This window comes from Bufo bufo, chromosome 4 (assembly GCF_905171765.1).
Source record: "Bufo bufo chromosome 4, aBufBuf1.1, whole genome shotgun sequence".
Taxonomy (NCBI): Eukaryota; Metazoa; Chordata; class Amphibia; order Anura; family Bufonidae; genus Bufo; species Bufo bufo.
In genome coordinates, this window is record NC_053392.1 from 240,049,605 (window position 1) to 240,076,176 (window position 26,572).

The 26,572-nt window shown below is 46.8% G+C and overlaps 1 protein-coding gene across 2 annotated transcripts in view; it reads right to left on the reverse strand.

Moving 5' to 3' along the window:
- The window catches only part of LOC120997994 (receptor-transporting protein 3-like), a 34,839-nt gene extending 31,505 nt beyond the window's left edge, over positions 1 to 3,334 (reverse strand). For both annotated transcript variants that reach the window (XM_040428397.1, XM_040428396.1), the window contains exon 1: positions 3,170 to 3,334. In XM_040428397.1, coding sequence (XP_040284331.1) covers positions 3,170 to 3,309 — 140 coding nt within the window. In that variant the 5' untranslated portion in view covers positions 3,310 to 3,334. The remainder of the gene's footprint in view (positions 1 to 3,169) is intronic.
- Between the last annotated feature and the right edge of the window lie 23,238 nt (positions 3,335 to 26,572).

Consider the following 26,572-nt stretch of genomic DNA (forward strand, 5'->3'; position numbering starts at 1 on the left):
ACCCCATTTTGGAAAGAAGACACCCCAAGGTATTGAATGAGGGGCATGGCGAGTTCATAGAAGTTTTTTTTTTTGGCACAAGTTAGCGGAAATTGATTTATTTATTTTTTTTCTCACAAAGTCTCCCTTTTCTCTAACTTGTGACAAAAAGTTCAATCTTTCATGGACTCAATATGCCCCTCAGCGAATACCTTGGGGTGTCTAGTTTGCAAAAAGGGGTCATTTGTGGGGTGTGTTTACTGTTCTGGCATTTTGGGGGGTGGGGCTAAATTGTGAGCAACCCTGTAAAGCCTAAAGGTACTCGTTGGACTTTCGGCCCCTTTACGCACCTAGGCTGCAAAAAAGTGTCACACATGTGGTATCGCCATACTCAGGAGAAGTAGGGCAATGTGTTTTGGGGTGTATTTTTTACATATACCCATGCTGGGTGAGAGGAATATCTCTGTAAATTGACAACTTTGTATTAAAAAATTTAAAAAGTTGTCATTTACAGAGATATTTCTCACACACAGTATGGGTATATATAAAAATACACCCCAAAACACATTGCCCTACTTCTCCTGAGTATGGCGATACCACATGTGTGACACTTTTTTGCAGCCGAAATGGGGTCACATGTAGGGTATTTATACTGCCCTGGCATTCTAGGGGCCCTAAAGCGTGAGAAGAAGTCTGGAATATAAAATGTCAAAGAAAATTTACGCATTTGGATTCCGTGAGGGGTATGGTGAGTTCATGTGAGATTTTATTTTTTGACACAAGTTAGTGGAATATGAGACTTTGTGAGAAAAAAAAAAATAATTTCCGCTAACTTGGGCCAAAAAAATGTCTGAATGGAGCCTTACAGGGGGGTGATCAATGACAGGGGGGTGATCAATGACAGGGGGGTAATCAGGGAGTCTATATGGGGTGATCACCACAGTCATTGATCACGCCCCTGTAAGGCTCCATTCAGACGTCCGTATGCGTTTGGCGGATCCGATCCATCTATCAGTGGATCCGTAAAAATCATGCGGACGTCTGAATGGAGCTTTACAGGGGGGTGATCAATGACAGGGGGGTAATCAATGACAGGGGGGTGATGAGGGAGTCTATATGGGGTGATCACCACAGTCATTGCTCACGCCCCTGTAAGGCTCCATTCAGACGTCCGTATGCGTTTGGCGGATCCGATCCATCTATCAGTGGATCCGTAAAAATCATGCGGACGTCTGAATGGAGCTTTACAGGGGGGTGATCAATGACAGGGGGGTAATCAATGACAGGGGGGTGATCAGGGGGTCTATATGGGGTGATCACCACAGTCATTGATCACGCCCCTGTAAGGCTCCATTCAGACGTCCGTATGCGTTTTGCGAATTCGATCCATCTATCAGTGGATCCGTAAAAATCATGCGGACGTCTGAATGGAGCTTTACAAGGGGGTGATCAATGACAGGGGGGTAATCAATGACAGGGGGGTGATCAGGGAGTCTATATGGGGTGATCACCACAGTCATTGATCACCCCCCTGTAAGGCTCCATTCAGACGTCCGTATGCGTTTTGCGGATCCGATCCATCTATCAGTGGATCCGTAAAAATCATGCGGACGTCTTAATGGAGCTTTACAGGGGGGTGATCAATGACAGGGGGGTAATCAATGACAGGGGGGTGATCAGGGAGTCTATATGGGGTGATCACCACAGTCATTGATCACGCCCCTGTAAGGCTCCATTCAGACGTCCGTATGCGTTTTGCGGATCCGATCCATCTATCAGTGGATCCGTAAAAATCATGCGGACGTCTGAATGGAGCTTTACAGGGGGGTGATCAATGACAGGGGGGTAATCAATGACAGGGGGGTGATCAGGGAGTCTATATGGGGTGATCAGGGGTGATCAAGGGTGAATAAGGGGTTAATAAGTGACAGGGGGGGGGGGTGTAGTGTAGTGGTGCTTGGTGCAACATATTACTGAGCTACCTGTGTCCTCTGGTGGTCGATCCAAACAAAGGGGACCACCAGAGGACCAGGTAGCAGGTATATTAGACGCTGTTATCAAAACAGCGTCTAATATACCTGTTAGGGGTTAAAAAAATCACATCTCCAGCCTGCCAGCGAACGATCGCTGCTGGCAGGCTGGAGATCCACTCGCTTACCTTCCGTTCCTGTGAACACGCGCGCGTTCACAGGAAATCTCGCGTCTCGCGAGAGGACGCGCCGGCGCGTCCACTCGGAATGAATCAACCACCTCCAGGACGCGTCGTTGCGTTCGGCGGTCCAGAGGTGGTTAAGTGCACTCTGCATCCATAGGAATTAAGAGGGTAAAGGTGGATTTACATGGGCTGATTGTCGGGAAGGAAGCGTTCTTTCCCTATAGTCGGCTGCTTGTTCATTGAAGGAAACAGCGCATTTAATGCAGCAATCTCCTTCACTGTATGAGGACAAGGAATCATTGTTTCTGCTGCAGCAGATCGCTGTTTGGATCACACACACACATCTGCTGTTCAGAAGCCATAAATGAACGACAGGATCATCTGTGAACGAGCGTTTTGATCGTTCATCAGGTGATTGGCAGCACATTTAGATGGCCAGATGATCGGCAACGACTTTTCGCAGGAACAGTCGTTCCTGATAATCTGGACGATTATTGGTGTGTCTAAATCCACCAGTAGCAGTCAGGAGTTACTAATCAAATGTCCTTGACTAATTGTTCACACAATTCGGCAATTATCTTAGACCAGTGATGGGCAAACTGCGGCTCTCCAGCTGTTGCAAAACTACAACTCCCACCATGCCCTGCTGTAGGCTGAAAGCTGTAGGCAGTCTTTGCATGCTGGGAGTTGTAGTTCTGCAACAGCTGGAGAGCCGTAGTTTGCCTATCACTGTCTTAGACCATGTTGAAACAATTTGAAGTCCAAAATTCTACAGTGAGAAAGATTATTCGCTTGAATAGGAGGGGCAGTTGAAACACACTGCACATCACTACATGAGAGACGTCAGCAGGTAAACAATGGAGAGCACAAAGTGCTTACACGAGCACTGCAACCCCTTCAAATAGCCAGTAGACCCCCGCGGATCCGATATTGATGATCTATCCTGAGACTAGGTCATCAATATTAAGCCACTGCGCAACCCCTTTAAGGGGCTATTATAACCCCAGTAATGTACTGATACATGATTACAATTACCTCCCAAATGTGCGTTGTGTGTACTTCGCTCCTTTCTCTTGCATTTGAAGGGCATCATCTATACAGAATTCCCACTCATTAGGCACTCCTTCCATTTCCATCTCATCGTAAAATTCATCTTCCCAGGTCTCTACGTCCATTTTCAGTCTGAGTAATCAACAGTGGGCAGATGACTTACTGTGCATGTGACTTACAGGAAACGAAACTTAAGGCCCTAGAGCCAGTGACGATTCCCTGCTGCATGTCCCTCCCATAGAATGCACACAGAGACAAGCTGGAATATGAGATCTCTCTGGTGTTTCATTCTGCACAGACTTCTTGTGGAAGGGGCGTAATGCTTCTGTAGGAATCCATCTCATGCTGCTGGGGGCTAATGTTTTGTAGAAGGGTCCTGAGGGGTGATCAGCTCCATGTGGAATATAATAAAGGGAGAGGGTTAATGTGCTGAAGGAATGATAGATGACATCTGGTGCAGGAGGGGTTAACTGCGGTGCAGAGGAGCTCCGGTGCAGGCATGGGGTTACTCTGCATTCAGGCCTAGTTGTTGTAGTGTTCAGCTAATACAATAACCTCTGCAAAGAGTGGTGAAAGCACCGAATACATCTAAATGCACCTTTTTTTGAGCGGATTGACAGGGGTCGATGGTGGAGTGTGCGTCAACTTCCAGCAGGTTGTAGGGGGGCAGACCTCTGGAAAGGGTTGCACTTTCTAAAGGCACAACAACCCCTGTAATATTATAATGTTACAGGTAATTAAATATGACCTGTCAGCTCTCTTGACATGTCTGTCCAATAAATAATTGTAACCCCCATAATATAAAAAATCTGGAGTATACAATTGTGTATTGTGCGATTCTTCAGTTATTCCTGCTAAAAATGAATGAAGAAATTGACAACTGGGTGTTACCAGTTAGGGGGGTGGCTCCCTGCAGAATCGGAACGTGTCCGGTCAGTGCTGACAGTATCAGACTGTGCAGGGATGGGGGGGGTAACACCCAAATATAAATTTTCTAGTAGTAATAATAAAAGAGAAATTGTACAATCTAGAGATCTAAGAAAAGGTGCTCTAGAATTTTTGTTTCATGGGTTAAAAATGATACAAGTATATGTAGTAGACCTGTCACTCACTCCTCATGACATGTAAATCAGACATGTTATGAGGAGTGAGTGACAGGTCTACAAAGGGGTATCTAACCACCAGAGACAGCAATATGGGACAGATCCACTCATGTAGCATTGACCTCTTAGCTAACAAATGTGAGAGATGAAGCCTTCAACTGTCAAGACCTCCTTATGGAACAACACTGTATTATCGCTTAAGAAGCTTTTATAGAAGTTAAAGGGGTTATCCAAAGTATAAAACATGCCCCCTAATACTCAGGCCTGCTCTCCGTGTCGCTCCCGACCCCTGGGGGGATGGGCAGCCAATAGCAGGTCGCAACAGAGATGAGCCTCCCTAGCATCCGGCCGAGTGGCTACAAAGCGCGACGCGGGTGCCAGGGAGCAGGGTAAGTGTAATCTATATGAGAAGCCCAGGGATTGGGGGGGATGTTTATATACTTTGTAAAAAACCCTTAACCTTCTCCAGACCTTAACTTTCCTGAGACTCTGCACTTAAAGGCATATCCACAGATCATTGTATGAAATGGATCGTTCCTGGTGGCAAACATTGAATGTTGTAGGTGCAGCGGGCATCGACGTGGGTCAGGGGGTCCCTTTAAATAAAAGTTTTTGTCATGACGCCAGTTTCATTTCAGCAACGAGGGACGGAGTCCCACTAAATAGATGGTGTTGGTGGGAGGTGGTACCCAGTGTAGGAATGCCAGAGTGGTGTAAGGGTCGCCTATAATGTCCCTTTAGATGTTGTGGCTGTGCAAGTGTCACGGTGCTCCTACCTGGAAATCCTGGAACCCCAGGCGTTGTCGTCCGCAGCAATTAAAATGGGGGTTGTTTAAAGGGATGATGAAATAAAATGGAGTCCAGACTTGTATCTTAGTTGTTAACAGTTTTACTTGAATAAACTTTCATCAGGGAACAATCTTCCAACTTTATCTTGGTCACCAGCAGGCTTTGGCTTAAATTCTGGCAGGCAAACAGTCTCGACTCTGCTACATCTGAAACTCTTTCTAGCTCTGCTGTGTTAACTCGATTAAATGGAATCTTTTCCTTTGCTGCTGTACTTAACTTTCTGTAGTCTGACTCTCTCTTTATCTTTATCTGGATCTTGATCTGTATCTTTATCTTTATCAAGGGAACCTTTCCTCCTGGCTTAGGGGTGCTCTGCTGGCTAGGGCACACCCTTCCCCTTGCAAGGGGTACTCTGAACTTACTTCTAACACTGAACTCCTCCCTCTCTCAAGAGGGCTAGAATGGAAAGCAAGTTCCACTCTAGGCAAACTAGCTCTGCCATAGGTGCCGTCATCTGCTGGTAGACCAGGCACATTACATGAACATAACATTTACAATGAAATATAAATACACATTGTGCAGGACCTGGAAATAAATACACATGATGACATTTAAACAACCATATAATATAGTAGAGGGGTGTAAAAGGTGGTAATTTTACTCTGGGGAGTTACATAGGCACCCATGCCAATCAGCTGTTTCAGGAAATTGCCGTTCTCACCGGAGCTCTGGTAAGTGTAGCCAGCTCCAATCAGCTTTCCAAGCAAAGTACATTGTTTAGCAACTGTGCTTGGTATTGCAGCTTAGCCCCATTGACTTGAATGGGGCTGAGCTCTCATTAGGCCATGTGAACGATGTACAGTGATGTCACATGGCTTAGGAGGAGGCCACAGCACTCATGGAGTGCTGGCCTCTTCTAACAGCTAATTGGTGTGGGTCCCGGTTGTCGGACCCCCACCAATTCGATATTGATGACCTATCCAGAGGATAGGTTATCAATATCATTTTCCAGATAACCCCTTTAACTACAGTGCTTAGGGTGAGCAAAATATAAACACACCATTTATTTAAAGGAGCTCTCCGGGGATGATTTTAAACATTTGCCTGCAACGTGTCCTAGAATGTGAGCAAGACTGGTTGTCTCATCTTGTAAAGCTGCCTTGGGGGGTAAGAGGCCAGGGCTTCACTACACATTATGCTTTGGTACTTGCATATACTGTACTACACATTGGTGAGCGTTCCTGTCAGACTGCTCAGCCAATATGGTATATCGTAGACATGGTCGTTTCATTACCATATATTGTGTATACAGTGTAGTTCATAATGAGGCCCAGACCCCTAGGTTCTCATTGTCTGAAGAAGGTTTCCCTGGCAGAAGAAGGCTTGAGCTAGCTGTCCTTTTTTCTCAGAAGGCTGGTTCCCCAACAAAAGGCAGGTGTCCCAGGGTCTGTGGCTCGGTCATCCGGCTGGAACCCTGGTCAACAGGCTGGTAACAGGGGGTCTGTGGCTCAACATTCCCATGTTAACCTCTTCTTGTCACTAATGCAGTCTGGCAGAGTCTCTCCTACTAAGCACTGGTCCCCAGGTGTGTCTGTGTGGTGCAGGAAAACTGCATGGTAGGAAATGGCACAGATGAACTTGGGTGTAGGAGCACAGTCAACTTTATAAAAAAAACTTCCAGGTAGCTACTATCCAATATAGTAATAGCCTAATTGTCTATAACAAAGAGGCGCAATTTTATTATTATACAATCAGTTCAGCTCACAGGGTAGCAGTGGTGGTTCTCAAATGGTATAGAGGCAATTTTTACACTGCTTGAAATCAGTGATGGATTTGTTTTGAACTTCTTCCCTGATCCAGGAATATATGGTTATTTGGGGACTTTGTACCTGCCAACCATTGTGATTTTGTTGAACAGAGTCTCCATAAGTCCTATTTGTAGGCCAAGTTCTCTCCCATAGCACCAGCTGCCTTCACTGTGTCTTCCTGCAGAGCCCAGCTGCAGTTACAATATGAGCACATGCCCAAGCAACCAATTGCTGGAAGAACATTCCCTTTTATATGTTAGCCTCTGGCCCACGTAAAGACCGTTGTGGATCTATGTCTATTCATTCAACTGCGAAAGAAGGATGTATGTTGCTCCAGAACCATACTGGAAAAGGACAAAACTGATATTAAAATATTATACAGTGGGAACGACCACGCTTTACCTAATGAAACAATGCACATGACTTGGAGCATTTACACTATTAGTTGCATAGTATGTTTTACGGACAGTGGAGGTGGACCCACTGTGCCAACAAACCAGTTTGGCTTTGGGCTAAACCGAAGGCCGTTTTCCTGTCAGTTCCATGGTATTCACCCTTTAACCCCTGTACAGAACTTCACCGCAAGGAACCAACCAGACAGCGGTACCTCCTGGAGTAGTCCTGGTGTAGAAAAGTCCAGCACTGGGTAATAAAATTGATGTATTCTTTATTTGCACATTCAATACATAAAGGAGTGAAAACAAAATCTCCGCTGTTCCTGTTTACGCGTATCAGATGTCTAGACGTGTAACGGAGATTCTGTTTCCACACCTTTTTGTATTGAATGTTCAATAAAGAATACATCGATTTTAATACCCAGTGCTGGACTTTTCTACAAGTTTAAATTGGTCCCGGTCCAGACCTTCCGAGCACAGTGTGGGTCCTTGTCTCAGGTGAGCTGGAACTTTTTTTAGTACTTCAGTCCTGGTGTAGTTGGCTGCTGACCCACAGAGGTCAGAGACACCAGTGCATGGCACCAAAGACACAGGCAAAAGCATAATATGAACACAGTCCAATAGTCAGGGCAGACAGAGTACAGATGTAGCAGCGCTAGCGATCACAGTAGAATTGCGTGAGCGCAGAGCGATATCCTATTTCATTTGCTAACGAATCGCATAAAAAGAGTAGTGAGAAAATTCAGGGTGCAATTTGGGTTTGTAAACAGCAGATGGCGCATGGAACTGCAGTTTCATACGGTAGTATTTGTCCCTGCTTACGTGAAGGCAAAAGCGCTAGTATACAGTTAGTATACAGTATGTGAATAACTGGATGTGATAGTTCGGAACCTCTCCTGTCCTTTATCCCATATTTAAAGTTTTATTGTTTTCCCGTCTAATTCTATAGTCCTGATTTTAAAATCCACACCAATTGTACTGATGTAACTTTCCGTGTATGTTTCATCTGCGAATCTAAGGAGAAGGCAAGATTTCCCCACACCAGAGTCTCCCATCAGAAGCAATTTAAATACAGTAAATAGTCATACTCGGGATTCATGCTGGACATGTCACTGAGCTCCCTGCCGCTTCAGCAGAAACACGCACACAGAAGACCGGAGACCCAACGCCTGCCAAGCAAAATCAGGTCCTAGAGCTACGGGCACAGGTAAAAAAAGAAAAGAAAAAAAACATCTACTAAGGTAGAAGTAAAAAAAAATAAAAATTACGTTACTAACGAGTACTAGAAAAACCAAAAGAGCCACCGCAAGCCTGAGCTCTCTGTAACCCCAAAATGTCTGCCAGCCCAAACCAGGAATTACTGTAGTATTTATGTATTTAATATCTGTGGTCATTGTGGTTCTTTGTATTATTTCTTTTAAAATTTAAAACAAATATGAAATAAAAAAAATAGCAAAAACTCGCGAGTCAATGATCTTTACTTTCTCTTTCTATCTGATTTTCTATGTTGTAGCAGAGTTATATCTATTTCTCGATCGTCCAAGCCTCTCAGTTGAATAAAGTACAGTAAGTGCTTGACTTCTAAGTGATTTGCCACAAGCCAACCAGTGAATGATGATTGAGCACTACATGGTTCTACTGTATGTACTGTACAAATACCCATTAATTTAAAATCTCACTCACCACTGCTGAAGAAAGCACAAGTGTTAACAGCCGTGTTCAAGCGCAAAGAAGCATGTGATGCTGGCATTAACACTGAGAGGATTTTTACTGAAGAGCTGCTGTAGTTCAAGCATGTCTATGGCAACAACTGTTTAACATATGCTCATCAACAAGGGAATCATTAACTATTTATCATAGATACACTAATTATCAGATCACTTTTTATTGCATATACACAAAATACTCTTGTATCCAATGATGGCAGAAACAGCACCACACTAGCCTATGGGGTTTAACTTTTATTGTAGTGTAGCGCATTTAAAGGGAACCTGTCACCTGGATTTTGGGTATTTAGCTGAGGATATGGGCTGCTAGATCGCCGCTAGCACATCCACAATATCCAGTCCCCATAGTTCTCTGTGCTTTTATTGTGTCAAATTATTATTTTTTATATATATATATGTAAATGAGGCTACTAACGTTTCCGGAGCCCAGCAACACCCACTGTGAAGGAGCCCAGCACCGCCCCGCATACTCCGAATCTCCTCCTTGCTCCCCGACGTCACAAAGCTAGAGCGCCGTAATCTCGCGATGCACGAGCTAGCGCATGCGCAGTGTCGGCATAGTGTTCCTTCCCTGTGCTGGCATCAGCCTCAGAGAACAAACTGCGCATCGCGAGATTACGACGCTCTAGCTTTTTGACGTCGGGGAGCAAGGAGGAGATTCGGAGGATGCGGGGCGGTGCTGGGCTCCTTCACAGGGGATGTGGCTGGGATCAGAGTCAGAGAACGCTGGACTCATCTCTGAAGCATGGGGGAGACAGGACTCATCTAAGGTTCATTTACATATCTATAAAATCTGTTTTTTTACACAATAAAAGCACAGAGAGCTATGGGGACTGGATATTGTGAATGTGCTAGCGGTGATCTAGCAGCCCATGTCCTCAGCTCTATACCCAAAATCCAGGTGACAGGTTCTCTTTAACCTGTTGGGGACACATGACGTACTGTATGGCATGATGTCCCGATACTTAAGGACACATGACGTACCGGTACGTCATGTGTAGTTCCGATCACCGGCAAGCGGGCACCCTGGGACAATGCGCGGGGGGGGGGGGGTCAATTCAGACCTGCGGTTTGCGGCTTTTAGGGGAGTTGCGGCGGACGGTCGGAGGTGCCATCGGGTCCCCGTGCGGCTGTGAGGGGGACCCGATGGCATGGAAGGCAGCGCGATGCTATCCTTAGGCATCGGCGCTGCCTTCCGGTGACGAGCCTGTGGAGGTGGTTTCTATTATGTAAGCCTCACAAAGTGATTTCAGACCTGAACTGGTCCTTAAAATGTGGGTTTTTGAAAATTTCTGGAAAATTTCAAGATTTGCTTCTAAACTTCTAAGCCTTGTAACATCCCCAAAAAATAAAATGTCATTCCCAAAATGATCCTAACATGAAGTAGACATATGGGGAATGTAAAGTAATAACTGTTTTTGGAGGTATTATTATGTATTATAGAATTAGAGAAATTGAAACTTGGAAATTTGCAAATTCTTCCAAATTTTTGGCAAATTTTGAATTTTTTTATAAAAATAAAAATTGACTCCATTTTACCAGTGTCATGAAGTGCAATATGTGACGACAAAACAATCTCAGAATGGCCTGGATAAGTCAAAGCGTTATCACCACATAAAGTGACACTGGTCAGATTTGCAAAAAATGGCCTGGTCCTTAAGGTGAAAATGAGCCCAGTCCCTAAGGGGTTAAGTGAATAGAGCAGATGGTTATCAAAGGACAAATAGTTGTATAATTTATCAGATATTACTGTATGTACATAGGAGATTCCAAGAGTAGTAAAAGTGCGCTCCTCTGTAGTAACTGGATGTGATAGTTCGAAACTAGTGTTGAGCGAACTTGTGTTTTAAATTCGGCGTCTAAAGTTCGGGTTATCGAAGAATCGCATTATGGATTCCGCTTCCACGGACCATAACAAAATTTTGAATCCATAACGCGATACTTCGATAACCGAACCCGAACTTTAGACGCCGAACTTAAAACAAACATTATTCGGAACCACTCCTGTCCTGCTGTATCCAATATTTGAAGTTGTATTGTTTTCCCGTCTAATTCTATAGTCCTGATTTTCAAATCCACACAAATTTAAATACAGTAAATAGTCATACTCGGGATTCATGCTGGACATGTCACTGAGCTCACTCAGAACACCGGAGACCCGACACCTGCCAAGCAAAATCGGGTCCGAGAGCTACGGGCACAGGTAAAAAAATAAAATAAAAAAAACACTTGCGGCAGAGTGATCTGGCCGGCAGTTCCGTCGCCGGATCACTCACACGCGCAGACTGGAAGGACGGATCCGGCATTCCGGTATTTTGAATGCCAGATCCGGCACTAATACATTCCTATGGAAATAAAATGCCAGGCAAGTCTTCCGTTTTTTTGCCCGGAGATAAAACCGTAGCATGCTGCGGTATTATCTCCGTCCTGATCAGTCAAAAAGACTGAACTGAAGACATCCTGATGCATCCTGGACGGATTGCTCTCCATTCAGAATGCATTGGGATAAAACTGATCAGTTCTAGGACGGGACTCTATGCCGGAAAAGAAAAACGGTAATGTGAAAGTGCCATTAATACTCCTTTAGCTGCCATCCTCTACATAACTTCAGCCTATCCACCGCCAGTCTAAATCTATGCCAGCTTCCTTGCTAGCGTAAATTTAGCACTAGAACTACCAGAGGGTATTTTTGACCCTTTTGCTGTTTATTTTTTTTAGGCCTCATGCACTCGGCCATTGTTTTGGTCTGCATCCGAGCCGCAGTTTTGGCGGCTAGGATGCCGACCCATTTACTTCAATGGGGCGCAAAAGATGCGGACAGCACTCCGTGTGCTATCCGCATCCGTTGCTCCGTTCCGTGGTACGCAAAAAAAATATAACCTGTCCTATTCTTGTCCGCGCTTTGTGGACAAGAGTAGGCAGTTATATTAAAGGCTGTCCGTGCCATTCCGAAAATTATGGAATGCACATGGACGCCATCTGTGTTTTGCAGATGCGCGATTTTTTTGGGCGGACCACGGAACGGAGCAACGGATACGGACAGAACACGGAGTGCTGTCCGCATCTTTTGCGGCCCCATTGAAGTGAATGGGTCCACATCCGAGCCGCCAAAACTGGGGCTTGGATGAGGACCTATTTACTTCAATGGGGCCGCAAAAGACGCGGACAGCACTCTGTGTGCTGTCCGCATCTGTTGCTCCGTTCCGTGGTCCGCAAAAAAAATATAACCTGTCCTATTCTTGTCAGCGCTTTGTGGACAAGAATAGACAGTTATATTAAAGGCTGTCCGTGCCGTTCCACAAATTGTGGAATGCACACGGACGCCATCCGTGTTTTGTGGACACGACCGTATGTGTTTTGCAGTCTGCAAATTGCGGATCCGCAAAAAAAACGCATGACATCCCTATGCCATCCGTTTTTTTTGCGGATCCTTTGTTCCAATGCCTATCCTTGTCCACAAAACGGGGCTACGGAACGGACATATTGACGCAGACAGCACAGTATTTTTTGCGGACCCACTGAAATGAATGGGTCCGCATGCTATTAAAAAAAAAAAATGGGACGGACACGGAAACATAATACGTTCGTGTGCATGAGGCCTTATAATTTCTACAATTTTAACAAATGAGTTCTGAATATTTGTGACTTTTATTTATTCATGGTAGAGTATATTTTAGGACACAAAAATCAATAGTAATTTTTTTCAGGGGCCCAGATTTTTCAATTCATATCTATAAGTACCGAAGGGGCCAATTTGACCCCATGCATAAATGTAGTAGTAGGCAATACACCTAATATTACAGAGTACAGAAAATTACAGTGGTTCTCCCTGTAGAGTATAATTGTGTCAATCACATATCAGGGATGATTCAGCATTTTGCTTTGACATGTCTGAACATGTTTGATCCATGTCTCTACTAGCGATTTTTCTCTGCACTTCAGTAGCAAAAATTACAGTTGAGGTTACAACTCTGCATGTTTGTACAGTGTAATTTTATTACTTCTGCGATCTTACAAGTCACTTTTTGCAACGTAAATTTGAAGCATGAGTAAGCAGAGGGGTCTGACATACGACAACATTTTGAAATGTCTTCAGAATTTATCTGAAAAGGAATCAGAAGAAGAAAATCATTAACAAATAGATTTGAGATTAGATTAGAGTCTAATAAATAATATTTTCCTCATGACATTTCCGAAGAATCAGAGTCAAACAGTGACAGTGATATAATTGACAATACCGAAGATTGTGGAGAGGATGGGGACAGCTACTTGATCTCAACACTGTTCCTACTAAGCAGGGGCGTAGCTAAAGGCTCATGGGCCCTGGTGCAAGCATTCAGCTTGGGCCCCCTTCCCTCTGTGCTATGTGGTCAGTGGCAGGGGAGGAGAAAATTGAAACGGCACCATCCAAGCCAAATTCTTGACCTAACCCCTTCTCTCTAGCCAGAGGTGTAACTTGACCAGCATGTGCTTTCTATAATACCGGTGTTTTCTTTTGTAGCACAAGGGTCTTTGGGCCAACTCAGGCTTCTGGGCCCGATAGTGACTGCTACCTCTGCACCCCCTATATCTACGCCCCTGGGCAGGCGCAATGCAGTAACGTCATGGTGCCTGCTGAGCTGAGCAGGGGAGAACACAGGATAGGGGGAAGGTGTGCTCCAATCATCTTGGGGACTGGGATAGGTGAGTATTACTTTTTTATTTTATTAAAAACTACAGGCCAGCACTATTGTGGGGGGACACTAAGGGGGCAACACTACTGTAAAGGGGGCACTAAGAAGGCAACACTATTTTAAAGTTGGCCTTGTAAGACTGCACGAAGGGCCAACACTATTGTAAGGGTCATTAAAGGGGCAACATTATTGCAAGGCGGTCACTAAAAGGAAGCAAAACTGTGAGGAGGGCACTACTGAGTCAGCCTTACTGTGAGCAGCACTTATAATGTGTGTGGGGGCACAGCAATGTGTTAATAGGGCAATGCTTCCAGCATTAACAAGGACAGAACATGCAGGACCAAGTTGCATCAAAGCCTCCCACTGAACTGGTGAGCACATATGAAGTCACAGTCCAGTCCTAGCCAAATAGGTGTCAGCTATCCAGGGAACGGAACTTATGGGAAGAGATGTAACCATGCGCTGCTCCCCATACAGAGACAGCTACTCATATACAGAGACAGTTCCTCACACACAGAGACCCCTCCTCATATACAGACAGCTCCTCATACACAGAGAGACCCCTCCTCATACACAGGTTGCCGACCGTGACCCAGAGAGATCTCTGAGTCTCTGCTCGTCATGCCACCGCCCTCACCTCAGTCACTCGCAAGTTGCAGCTTCTCCTCCACATCCGGCCAGTACTGCCACGGAAGCGGGACCACTCCCTCCCCTGGCCCACGCACGGCTCTGCAAATGCCCCCCCCCCCCCCGTGAACTTAGCCGCCAGCGCCGCCCACAGCTCGCAGATGTTGTAAATCACCCGGGCCAAGGCTTTACTCCTTATCTCCTGGGGGACCCCGTGGGCCCCCCTGACTTAGGGGCCCAGTCACAATTGCGACCGCTGCGACCCCTATAGCTACTCCACTGCTACTAAGTAAAAATACATGTTCTTTAATTTATTGGCAAAAAAAGTTATTTTTACTCCAGAGTCAGTACTTTTGAATGAGGGTCAAAATTTGAGATGAGCGAATCGAATCTGATTAAGTGGAATTCAATCCGAATTTCAGAAAGAAATTGGATTCGCAACAAATGCGAATTTTCTCATGCTTTGTGGTAATGAATCGTAATTGTTCCTAAAATGGCGGCTACACATGTGAGGACATGGTGCTAGGAACTCTGGGAATACGGGCTGACCCATAATGCCATGCATGCAGCCAATCAGCAGCCAGCCAGCCCTGTGATGTCACAGCCCTATTAATACGGCAGCCATCTTAGAGTCAGACATTTTCCAGTATTCTAAATGCAGGAACAGATGTGAGAAGGCGCTAGGGACAGCAATAGGAAAAACCTCATTGTGAAAAACAAACTGAAAAACGATTTATAAGTGCAGAGAACAGATAAGGAAGAATCATTTCACAGCATCTTAGTGCAGGGAGAGACGTCAGAAGGCACTAGGGACAGTGCCAGAAAAGCGATTTACAAGTGCAGGAAAAGGATAGGGAGGAATCATTTGGCAGCCTCTTAGTGCACGGAGAGACGTCTGAAGTCGCTAGGGACAGTGCTAGAAAAACCTCATTGTGAAAAAAAAGCGATTTACAAGTGCAGGGAAACATTATTTGGGGATCCAAATAGCTATTATACAGCTCTGGATTCCATCAATTTGTTCTTGCTATTGGGGTGCAAGTGCTATGTTGAAAAGCCTTTAGTGGCTTATATCTGTGGAAAAAGATAAATATATACGCATTTCACTTCTGCAGTTATTTGTGTTAAAAAGAGTTCAGTGGCCTATTTCAGTACAAAAAGGTACAAAAATATATGCACTTCACTGGTGCATTTATTTCAGCTAAAAGCGTTTAGTGGCCTATGACGGGGGTACTGGTTATTTACACTCGACCCTTCACCACTTATTACCTCAACTCACCCCCCACCCTTTTTCCAGATACCAACATTACAAATGTTCAGTCCCCGAGGGGGAGGTCCTTGAAGCCCCAAAACCACTGAATAACCATATTGGGGTGAGCCAACTTACCTCCAGCCGTTGACCGCTGGCTCGGAGGCACCCCTGCCGGCTCACCCCAACAATTCAGCCACAGCCGCCCACCAACCAATGGGAGTCCAGCCCCCACCGTGGGGCCCTCCCATCCTCATCACCTGATAAACTCACCAACTCCAAGGACCTCCCACCGCCACAGACGCACCAGCTTGACCCCTTAAGCCTGTGCGTCCCTCCACACACACACAGCAATCTCCATTCCCTCCTGCAACTCTAAACACCACATGTCCAAACCCAGAGCATTAAGATGTACCCCGTCGCTACGCCAAAACCCCCCAACTCCCTTCTTAAGCTCCCTGTGTCTAATCGACAAAGCCCCATTCTGAGACATAAACCGACAAATAGCCCTGTTAACCTTTATCCTGGCCTTGTTTATACCATCAACTGACCGCACTCCTCGCCACACCGTCCTCGGAACAATATCTGACCAGACCGTCACCATCTTTGGAAACATCGCCCATAATCGCAGCAGGTCAAATTTTACGTCCCGCACAAGCTCCCTAAACGGCCGGGCCGCCAAATCATTCCCTCCTACATGTAAGACTAATATGTCCGGGGCCCTATCCTGCTTGACATACCTGTGAAATTCCGGTACGACCCCGCTCCATATCATGCCCCGCCGACCTATCCATCTCACCACCTCCACCTCCCGAGCGAAACCAAGCTGCTGACCGTCCGGCCTGACCGCTGCCCTGAGAGCGCCCCAAAAAACATAAGAGTGCCCTAGCATCCAAATCAATACCGGCTCTGAACCTGGAACGAAAAAACACAGAAAACACTAGAAGTAACCCACACGCCACCCCCATAGAGAAATAAACACCTCTAACCCTACCCTAATGACATCTACCCCTCCTCACCCTTCCGTCTCACAGCCACTCCGGCCTGACGTATGACCGGAACCTTACAGATTCCTACCGCCCGATCCTCCTGATAACATCATCCCACAAACCCCACCTAGCAGCCTCGGTCGCCGCCCCAATTCTAAACGAATGGCCTGAATACCCCTGCCCTCGCCTTCCTATTCGCCCAAAACACCGTCTAAACACAGCTGTAAACTGATACCGCGAGAGGAATGAGCCATCCTGATGGACTAACAACGGAGCCCACCCCGTCCCCACCTCCGGACAATACTCCCTCATGCAACGCACTGGACACATTAAACAATCCGGAATCTCAAATAACACTACCCTATGACCTCTCCCTTCCACATCCGTTTTTGATCTTCTAATCAGGAATTCAACCCTGTCCGAAAAAATGTCAAAGAGACGCCCCAAAAAACGCCAAAGAGAAAGCCAAGCGAAATAACCTAGCTTCCCACATTGAACTACAAACCCTGTCCAACTGCTCACCTAATTGCAACAGTAATGTGAAAGATACCGGCCGCCGCTCATCACCTCCCCCTTTTTCCCGGCGCCAACCCTTCAAAGCCCTCGCCACCAAGAATGACTTCGTCAAATCCACTAATTTCCTGACCCGAAAACCAAAAGCTAACCCCGGCATACAGCCATTCATTTTTGCAACAGACCAACCCTCATCCCTACAGTGGCCTATAAACAACAGAAGCGCAATCTCCCCATCCCTCTCACCAGCCCCTAGGCTACCCGTCCACTCCTCCCACCGCTGCCACACCTTCGCATACATCTCCCACGTACCAGGTGCTAATGAAGAACGTATAAGACCCGCTACCGTCACTCCAGCACTTCCCAAAGACAGGTCGGACACTCCAGCCCTACTTCCGCTGCCCCCGGAGCCAGCTGCCGGAAACGATCCCACTGCGAACGAGAGAGAGCATCAGCAATACAGTTGTCAACCCCAGGCACATGCACTGCCACTACCCATGCGTTAATTGACACTCCAACACCAATTTCTGCAATAACCGCACTACTAATGATGACGAGGCCGACATTAATCGCTTGCACCACCCCCAGATTGTCGCAGTGGAACCGTGTTTTCTTATTCTCAAACACCCGCCCCCACAACATCACCGCCAGTACTATCGGGAACAGTTCTAACAATGCCAAATTTTTGACCCAACCCCTCAGAACCCAACTGTCTGGCCACTTCCCCGCACACCATTCTCCCCCACAATAAACCCCAAAACCACAACCCCCTGCCGCATCTGAAAACAGGTCAAAATCAAATGAATCCACCATCTCATCCATGAACAAAGAACGGCCATTATATTTTTCCAGAAATGCCCCCCAAACCAACAAGTCCCCTTTTAGCTCCCGCCCCAACCAAATGAAATGATGAGGCGCCTGAACCCCCGCCGTCGCCCCCGCCAATCGCCTGCTAAAAATCCTGCCCATGGGCATAATGCGACACGCAAAATTAAGCTTTCCCAGAAGCGACTGAAGCTCCCGTAACTGAATTTTTCGTAACCGCCCTGCCCGCGCCACCTCCCGCTTCAAGTCCTCTAACTTATCGAGAGGAAGCCTACTTTCCATATGTGCAGAATCAATCTCTATTCCAAGAAAACTCAATTTCGTCGTGGGGCCCACCGTCTATTCCCTATCCAAAGGAACCCCAAACAAACCGAACAACCCCTCCAACGTATGCAACAAAACCGAACACACCCTCGAATCTTTTGGGCCGACACAAAGAAAATCGTCCAGGTAGTGGATAACTGAATCACACCCAGCCGAATCCCTAACTGCCCACTCCAAAAAAGAACTAAACAACTCAAAATATGCGCATGACAATGAACAGCCCATCGGTAGACACCTATCTACAAAAAAAAACCCGTTCCAAAAACAGCCCAAAAGGTGCAGACTATCGGGATGTACTGGCAGAAGCCTGAACGCCGTCTCTATGTCGGTCTTCGCCATTAGCGCTCCCTGACCAAAATGCCTCACCCATGCTACTGCCGCGTCAAACGACGTATAAACCACTGAGCATAAGGCTGGGTCAATACCGTCATTGACCGACGCTCCCTTAGGGAAGGACAAGTGGTGAATCAACCGAAACGTATTTTTCTCCTTTTTCGGAACCACCCCCAATGGGGACACCCGCAAATCTAACAAGGGGGACCCCTCAAAAGGGCCAGCCATCCTCCCTAGTCTAACCTCCTTTTCCAACTTTTCCGAAACCACCCCCGGGTGTTCCATTGCCGAACGCAAATTTTTAGTAACTAACCTAGCGCCAGACGGAACAAACGGGATCCGAAAACCCAACTCAAATCCCTCCCCTAGCATCCCTGCCGCCTTCCTTTCAGGATACCTAGCGAGATACGGACCCATATTTTCCAGCCACACCGGCGTCTCCCCCTTCTCCAGAACCCTCCCCGCCTCTATGCCTACCGCTCCTAAAGCACCGCGCAGCCCCGTGCAATCCCCCGCAGCTGGAGCATTCGTGCTTGAACTTCCACTTGGCCCCGAACTTACATCCTCCCTCATTGAACAAGAAACACAGACCTTTTGCGGAAGCTGCTGCAAAACCCGACTGTCCTCCACCCCCGGCCTCCCCCCGAAAGGACTGACCTGATCTAACCGGCGCCGTCACCTTCAACCACAAGGCAATATCCTTGTGATCCCATCTGATACCCGGACGCACTGCCTTCCGCTGCCTGAATTGCTCGTCATATCGTAGCCACGCTAAACCGCCATATACCCTATACGCTTCCCCAACGGCATCAAGGTAGCAAAAAAGAGCAGAACAACATTCCGGCTCTTTTTCCCCTATCACACTCGCCAGTATCACGAACGCTTGCAACCATTTTGCAAACGACCGCGGTATCAGCCCGTGCCTGCGCTTCTCCTCGTCCTCCTTCTTGTTCCCATCCTTCTGAAACTTATCTAAGTTAAACTTCTCCAACGGGAGCAAGGAAAAGATATCTACATACTCCCCCTTCCATATTTTTTCCCTGACCTCCTGCTTAAGATGCGCACCCAGGGGACCCTCAAAACATACATACACCTCCCCTTTTGCCCTGTCGTCCAACCGAGTCGTATCTTCCTGCCCTGCGCACCCCGCTTGCGTCTGGACCGACACCGTGCTGGCCCTCACCCCCGCCACTGCCGGCACCGCGCCCCCAACCCCACCAGTGCCCCCCCCCCAACACCCCACGCCGGTAATGGGGACGCCCCCCCATGCCCCATCCTGCTACCAAACCAGCCAACCCCCCCAACAACTGCCCCAAACCTTTACTTAGCTCCGTCTGGGGCCCCCCTCCCCCCGCTAAGCTAGCACCCCACTGCACTAAAGGTCCCCATTGCTGCTCACCTGGCTGCGTGGGTGCTGTGACCCACCAGCCGCAGATCCTGCATCCTGACCGGTCCTCTGCGCAGATCCTCCTGGACAGACGCAGATCCTCCTGGACAGACTTCTCCTGCAGGTCCCCTGGCTAGGCCGGAGCCAGGGGCGTTAGCCATCACATCTTCTCCAGCATTTTCAGTGGAGGAGGAGCCAACCCCCTCTTGCACACTTGCGGTCCTGGACAAGAGCCTGCTGCCTCCTGCCCCGCGGCCTGCAGCAGCTCCGAGAGGTGCAGCGTACTCAAGTTGTGTTTAATAGTGTTCCTGGGTGTAGTAGTGCAATAGACACTAACCTGAGACGGCTGACTCTCTGCAAAGGCAGGTGATTGTAGAAAATGTTCGTGACGCCAGTGCCAATTAAACGGTGGCACGCCGTTTGCTGATAGCAGGAATAACTGAGGAACACGTGATGTTAAACAGAACTCCAACTTTAGTAGTTTTCATATAGAGACAGTAACGGAATCGCAGTTCCTTGGCATACAGTTGATTTTTCAATACGGTTGATGCAGGCAATACAGATTAAAGAGGACCTTTCACCGATTCTTACCCTATGATCTAAGTATACAGCCATGTGGAGCGGCGCCCGGGGATCTCACTGCACTTACTATTATCCCCAGGCGCCGCTCCGTTCTCCTGCTATGCCCTCCGGTATCTCCGTTCCCTAAGTTATGGTAGGCGGAGTCTGCCCTAGCGCTGGCCAATCGCATTGCAGAGCTCACAGCCTGGGAGAAAATAACCTCACAGGCTGTGAGCTCTGCGCTGCAATTGGCCAGCGCTAGGGCAGACTCCGCCTACCATAACTTAGGGACTGGTATCTCCGCCTACTATAACTTAGGGAACGGAGATACCGGAGGGCATAGCGGCAGAACGGAGCGGCGCCTGGGGATAATAGTAAGTGCAGTGAGATCCCCGGGCGCCGCTCCACATGGCTGTATACTTAGTTCATAGGGTAAGAATCGGTGAAAGGTCCTCTTTAAGCAAGGTAACTTCAGAGTGTGACACACAGGACTTGCAGTACAGGAGCTTGCACTCTATCCCTGACTGATCCTGGAACATAGAAAATCTTCTCCAAGGCCCGATAACCTAGCTCTGGCTTATATCCTTGGTTTTAACTTTATAAAGTACCTCCTCTGTTAGCTTGAGTACCTCTTGCTTTCTTGAGATTGCCCCTGTCTCTCTCTCAGCTTCCTCAGACTCCAGAATCTTCTGAACTCCACTTCCTGGCTAGGCCCTAGCCTATTTATACTAACCAGGGGGCTCCCTCTGCTGGCTAAAATATGAATTGCCTGCTGCAGGCCTAACTCTCTTAAAGGGAAATACACGTTATGATATAGCAGTGTCGGGTAACCTACCCGTATGCTGCACACCCCCAGACTTTAACGCGAGTAAGGCCTCGTACTCACACACCTTCCTGAACCGGCATAACATGGGACATAACATATGCATTCCATTATAAATACAATAAATGATTATTTAACATTTGTAACTCAATGAACCAATGACACAAAGGACAAGGGGCGTCTTCTTGCTTCTTAGGCACGGCCGCTGACCTGGCACAGCGGACTTAGGGTGAACCAGGTTAGTCCATTGTCTTTGGTGACAGTATAATAACAGAACTACCCAGGAGTTTCTTGTGGGTGTATCACAGGCAAGGGCTCACGTGGAGGAGTCCATTCTTGCGCACAAATGTCCAGCAAGGCATTACCAGTAGCAACTGTTTGGGAGGAGACACCACCAGAATAGTCAAAGTCTCCTAAACGGACTGGCGGGCGTCCCCTGGTCATCCGGGTAGACCTTCTCAATACAGGGGTCTCCTCTTCCCTTAGCAACGAGGTAGAAGAGAGAGGAGCAACAGGAGGGTCTCCATCAGTAATACCTTGGTCAGGAACAACAGAAACAACAGGAACAACAATATCCCCTAGAAGGGGGACTGGATCCGGGGCATCTTGAACCGGCTCTTCTGGAGGTGAAGATACAGCAGGTGCCGGAGCAGGCACCAGCAAGTTCAACCATGGTGTCGGAAGCCAATGCATGGGATCAGCGTCATACCTTAGATTACTGACAGCCTGCATAGGATCCTCGGGCTGTATTGCTGACTCTGACACAGGATATTCAGATCCAGAACTTTCGGCACTAGGTTCTGGTGTCAGACAGAGCTTCAACCGGTTTCGGTGTACAATTTGGGATCCCTTGTCTTCCCGGGTGATCTCATAAGTGTGAGTTCCAACATTTGGGATTGCAGTGACAACATAGGGACTTCGCTCCCACTTACTGTCCAGTTTACTGGTACGGCGGTTATTCTTTAACCATACCACGGCCCCTATTGTCAAGGGTTCTGCATGGGCTGCTTGATCATAGTCTCTCTGCTGTCGGTCCCTAGCATAGTCCATACGTTCCTGAACAATGGCTTTGGCTGTATTCAATCGCCTTTGATGTTCAGCAACCCAGTCGGTGTTAGGTAATGGGTTAATGCAATCAGGTACGTGTATGTCCAATGAATGATCAGCAGGCAATGTCCCTTGGCGCCCAAACATCAAGTAAAAAGGGGTATACCCAGTGGAACAATGTATGGTATATTTGTATGTGAACATGAGCTGTGGCAACAGACTGGGCCAATCTCCTCTGTTTTCAGGAGGCACGGCCCTCAGCATCTCTATCAAGGTCTGATTCATTTTTTCACATAATCCGTTACCTTGAGGATGGTAGGCCGTTGTCCGGATCTTCTTACAGTTGTGTAAGCGGCACAGTTCATGGAACAGATGGGACTCAAAAGCCGGTCCTTGATCGGTGAGGATCTTTTCCGGACATCCGTAGGGCAGGAGGAAGTGTTTCCAGAACATTTCGGCTGTAGAGAAAATTGAAGGAAGGATCCCGGAGACAGATAAATTCCTCTTTCAGCTCTTCTTTATTGTTATGAACAGTAGACAGACATGACCATCATATGCACGGCAAGATTGACGCGTTTCGGGTGTGTACCCTTAGTCGTAACAAATTGCTGAATGTGGCCCCTCAATATATAGGGGTTGGAATCACCCCTCCTCAAAAGGGAGGAACTGATTTCAAGCAACATCCGTTGCACCACACCCAGACACTCCTTTTTTCAGCTTACATCAATCAGTTTGTAATTGCTAAGACCCTGTGCAGACCTTCCTCTAGCATCTCAAGCTCAAATTAACCCATGATTGCATTCAGTACAAGTCGCACAGTGTAAATACTTCATTACATAGAAAACATAAAATATATATAAAACCTTTAGTACAAACAATGACATACAAAAACAGATACAAATACAAATACAATGGCTCCTTGCATATAACATATTTGGGTTGGTTCCCTAATGGTGACATTCTCAGAGCAGATTTGTCTAAATATATAATATTAAAATATTACAAATGTATTATTACGTGTCAGTGGAGTTGAAAATTGCCTATGTCCAGTATCAAACTGGGAATTTAGGATATCATTGCAGAATAAATCAGACAATAGATGGAACATACCATAAGATAATTTCAATCTTGCACAAAATCGATAGAAAATTATTGCTTGCAACAACTCAATGAGTGGAAAATAAAGCGTCGCATCATACCAGCGCTAAAAAGCCAGTGACGAGCAGAGATGTGCAAAACCTCCCAGTGATATGGGATACCATATGTACATGCCATAATTGTCATAATGTAAACTATGTTGATGCCCCCAAATATGGTGAGACGAACATCGAAAGACATGTATCAGTCCAAATGTGGATACAACTTATATATGGCGCTGGGTGGTAACACATGTTGTTAAATATTTTACTATGTACACCAAGCATTTTATTGATATATGTAAATAAGTTCTTTCTTAAGGTTGAGACCCCCTGGAACTCTGGTACCCAGCCTAAAGATCCAATAGGCCTCACGTAAAAGAATTTTCTTGCGATAATCACCACCTCTTTTGGGAGCCAATACTCGTTCAATGGCATACGCCTGGAAAGATGATACTTGGCGGCCGTGAACATGTATGAAATGTTTGGCTACATTAGAGATGTTGAGAATATTGGGGTTACTGATGTAATTAAGGTGTTCTAATACTCTGTTTTTGAACCTGCGAATAGTGCTGCCCACATACATGAGGTCACATTTAGTGCATCGGACAATATAAATAACACCTTCTGTGTTACAATTGATGTACATATGGATTGGGAAATTATACATATGATCAGCACTGTCAAATGTTTTAGTGAGCAGGACATAGTCGCAGGTCCTACAACGAGCACTACCGCATTTCGTAAAACCCTTATACAAGAGCCAGCTAGGCTTAAATTGTGACCCACTACCACTGGCAGTGTAAAGAGACGGGGACAGCGAGCTGGACAGGGTGGGAGCCCTTCTAGATACAATTCTGCAACCTGATTTCAGTGCTTCATGGAGAATAGCATCGTCAAACAAAATAGGCAGGCACTTCTTGATTGCAGAGCTGATTAAACTGAACTCATTGCTGTATGTTAGGGAGAGAGTGGGGACATTGTCCAGGTCATTGTCTACCCGCGTCTTCACACCGCCAGCAGAAATCGGCACATTTGATTCACATTTCGGCTGTAGTCTTGGCTGTCTGGTCTCTCACAGGCACTGCTACAACAAACTTTGTGAAATGGTCAATAATAGTCATGGCATAAGCATACCCTGAGCGACTAGGCTCCAGTTTTACATGGTCGATGGCGACAAGTTCAAGAGGACGGGTACTTACAATGGGTCTCAGTGGTGCCCTCTGATCATGGTGCTCACTTCGTTTTAAGGCACAGGCTACACACTCTCGACACCACTTCTCCATGTCTTCTCTCATGCCCACCCAGTAAAACCGCTGGCGGATAGTAGCCTCAGTCTTTTGGACCCCAAAGTGACCGGATTGATTGTGGTACATCTCCAACACCATACCTGCATCTCGTCGGGGTATGAGAATCTGGTGTACTCTTTCGTTGGACACTGGGTCTAGGCTTCTCCGTAGCAATAGGCCCTTTTGTATGAAGAGTTGATGGCGCTGTCTCCACAGTTTGATGAGCTCAGGATCTGCACTCTTACGCCGAATCCTCTCAGGGGCTCTGCCACTAGTAATGAAGTCCAACAACTCACCCAGCACTCTACTTTCAGACTGTAGTTTCACCCACCTTTCTTCTTTAGGATCAGGCCTACTGGAGGGTGAAGGAACTGCAGCTCTGCCATTGGTAGCTCGAGCCTGGTCCTGTTGAGCAAACTTGTTATAGAAAGCCGGCATCTCTACATCTTCCCAAGCATCTCGTACATCATCAGGAGCTGTCTCTGTGGGAAGTCTGGATAAAGCATCAGCATTATCATTATTGCGTCCAGCACGATACTTTACAGAGAAATCATAGTTGGCAAGGCGAGAGGCCCATCTCTGCTCCAAGGCTCCCAATTAGCTGTATTTAGATGTGCCAGAGGGTTATTGTCAGTGAATGCAATGAACGGGGTGGCGGCTAGATAATCCTTGAATTTTTCTGTCACTGCCCACACCAATGCCAGGAACTCTAGTTTGAAGGAACTATAATTCTGGTCATTTTCCTCAGCTCCTTTCAGGGAGCGGCTTGCATATGATATCACTCTCTCTTTTCCCTCTTGGATTTGGGTTAACACAGCTCCCAGGCCTCGCTTGCTAGCATCGGTATAAAGATGGAAAGGCTTGCTATAATCTGGATAACCTAACACAGGAGGCTCGGTCAGTTTCTTTTTTAGCAGTTGGAACGCTATCTCTCTTTCCTCATTCCACTCAATGGGCACAGGAGTTCTAGGACTTTTCTTGGGTTGCCCCCTCAAGAGCTCCTGGATAGGATCAGCTATTTGAGCAAAATGGGGGATAAAACGTCTATAGTAGCCGGCAAAACCAAGGAAACCCCTCACTTCCTTGACAGTAGTAGGAACCGGCCAATTACGGACAGCTGCTAACTTATCAGGGTCAGGTTGCACTCCCTCTCCGCTTACCACATGCCCCAGGTATCTTACTGCAGGTTTTAGCAGGTGACACTTGGATGGCTTTACCTTCAAGCCATATTTGATAAGGATCTCAAATACTTCTGCCAAATGTTTCAGATGGTCCTCATATGTTTTTGAGTACACAATGACGTCATCTAGATACAGCAGCACTGTTTCGAAGTTTTTGTGACCCAAACACCGTTCCATTAGTCTCTGGAAAGTTCCTGGGGCATTACATAGCCCGAACGGAATACAATTGATTTCAAACAGGCCCATGGGAGTGGTGAAAGCAGTCTTTTCCCTATCTGCAGGGGCCATGGGTACTTGCCAGTAGCCACTGGTCAAGTCCAATGTGGAGAAATAGGCAGAGGAGCCCAGAGCAGTTAGTGACTCCTCAATGCGGGGCAGTGGGTATGCATCTTTGTGGGTTATTTGATTAATTTTCCTATAATCCACACAGAAACGGACACCACCGTCCTTCTTCTTTACAAGGACCAGGGGTGCAGCCCACGGACTACGGCTGTCCCGGATTACATTAGAGTCTTTCATCTCTTGGATCATTTCTTTTACAGTCTGATATGAGGTAGGTGGTAAGGGTCTGTACCTCTCCTTGATAGGAGGATGAGAGCCAGTAGGTATGGT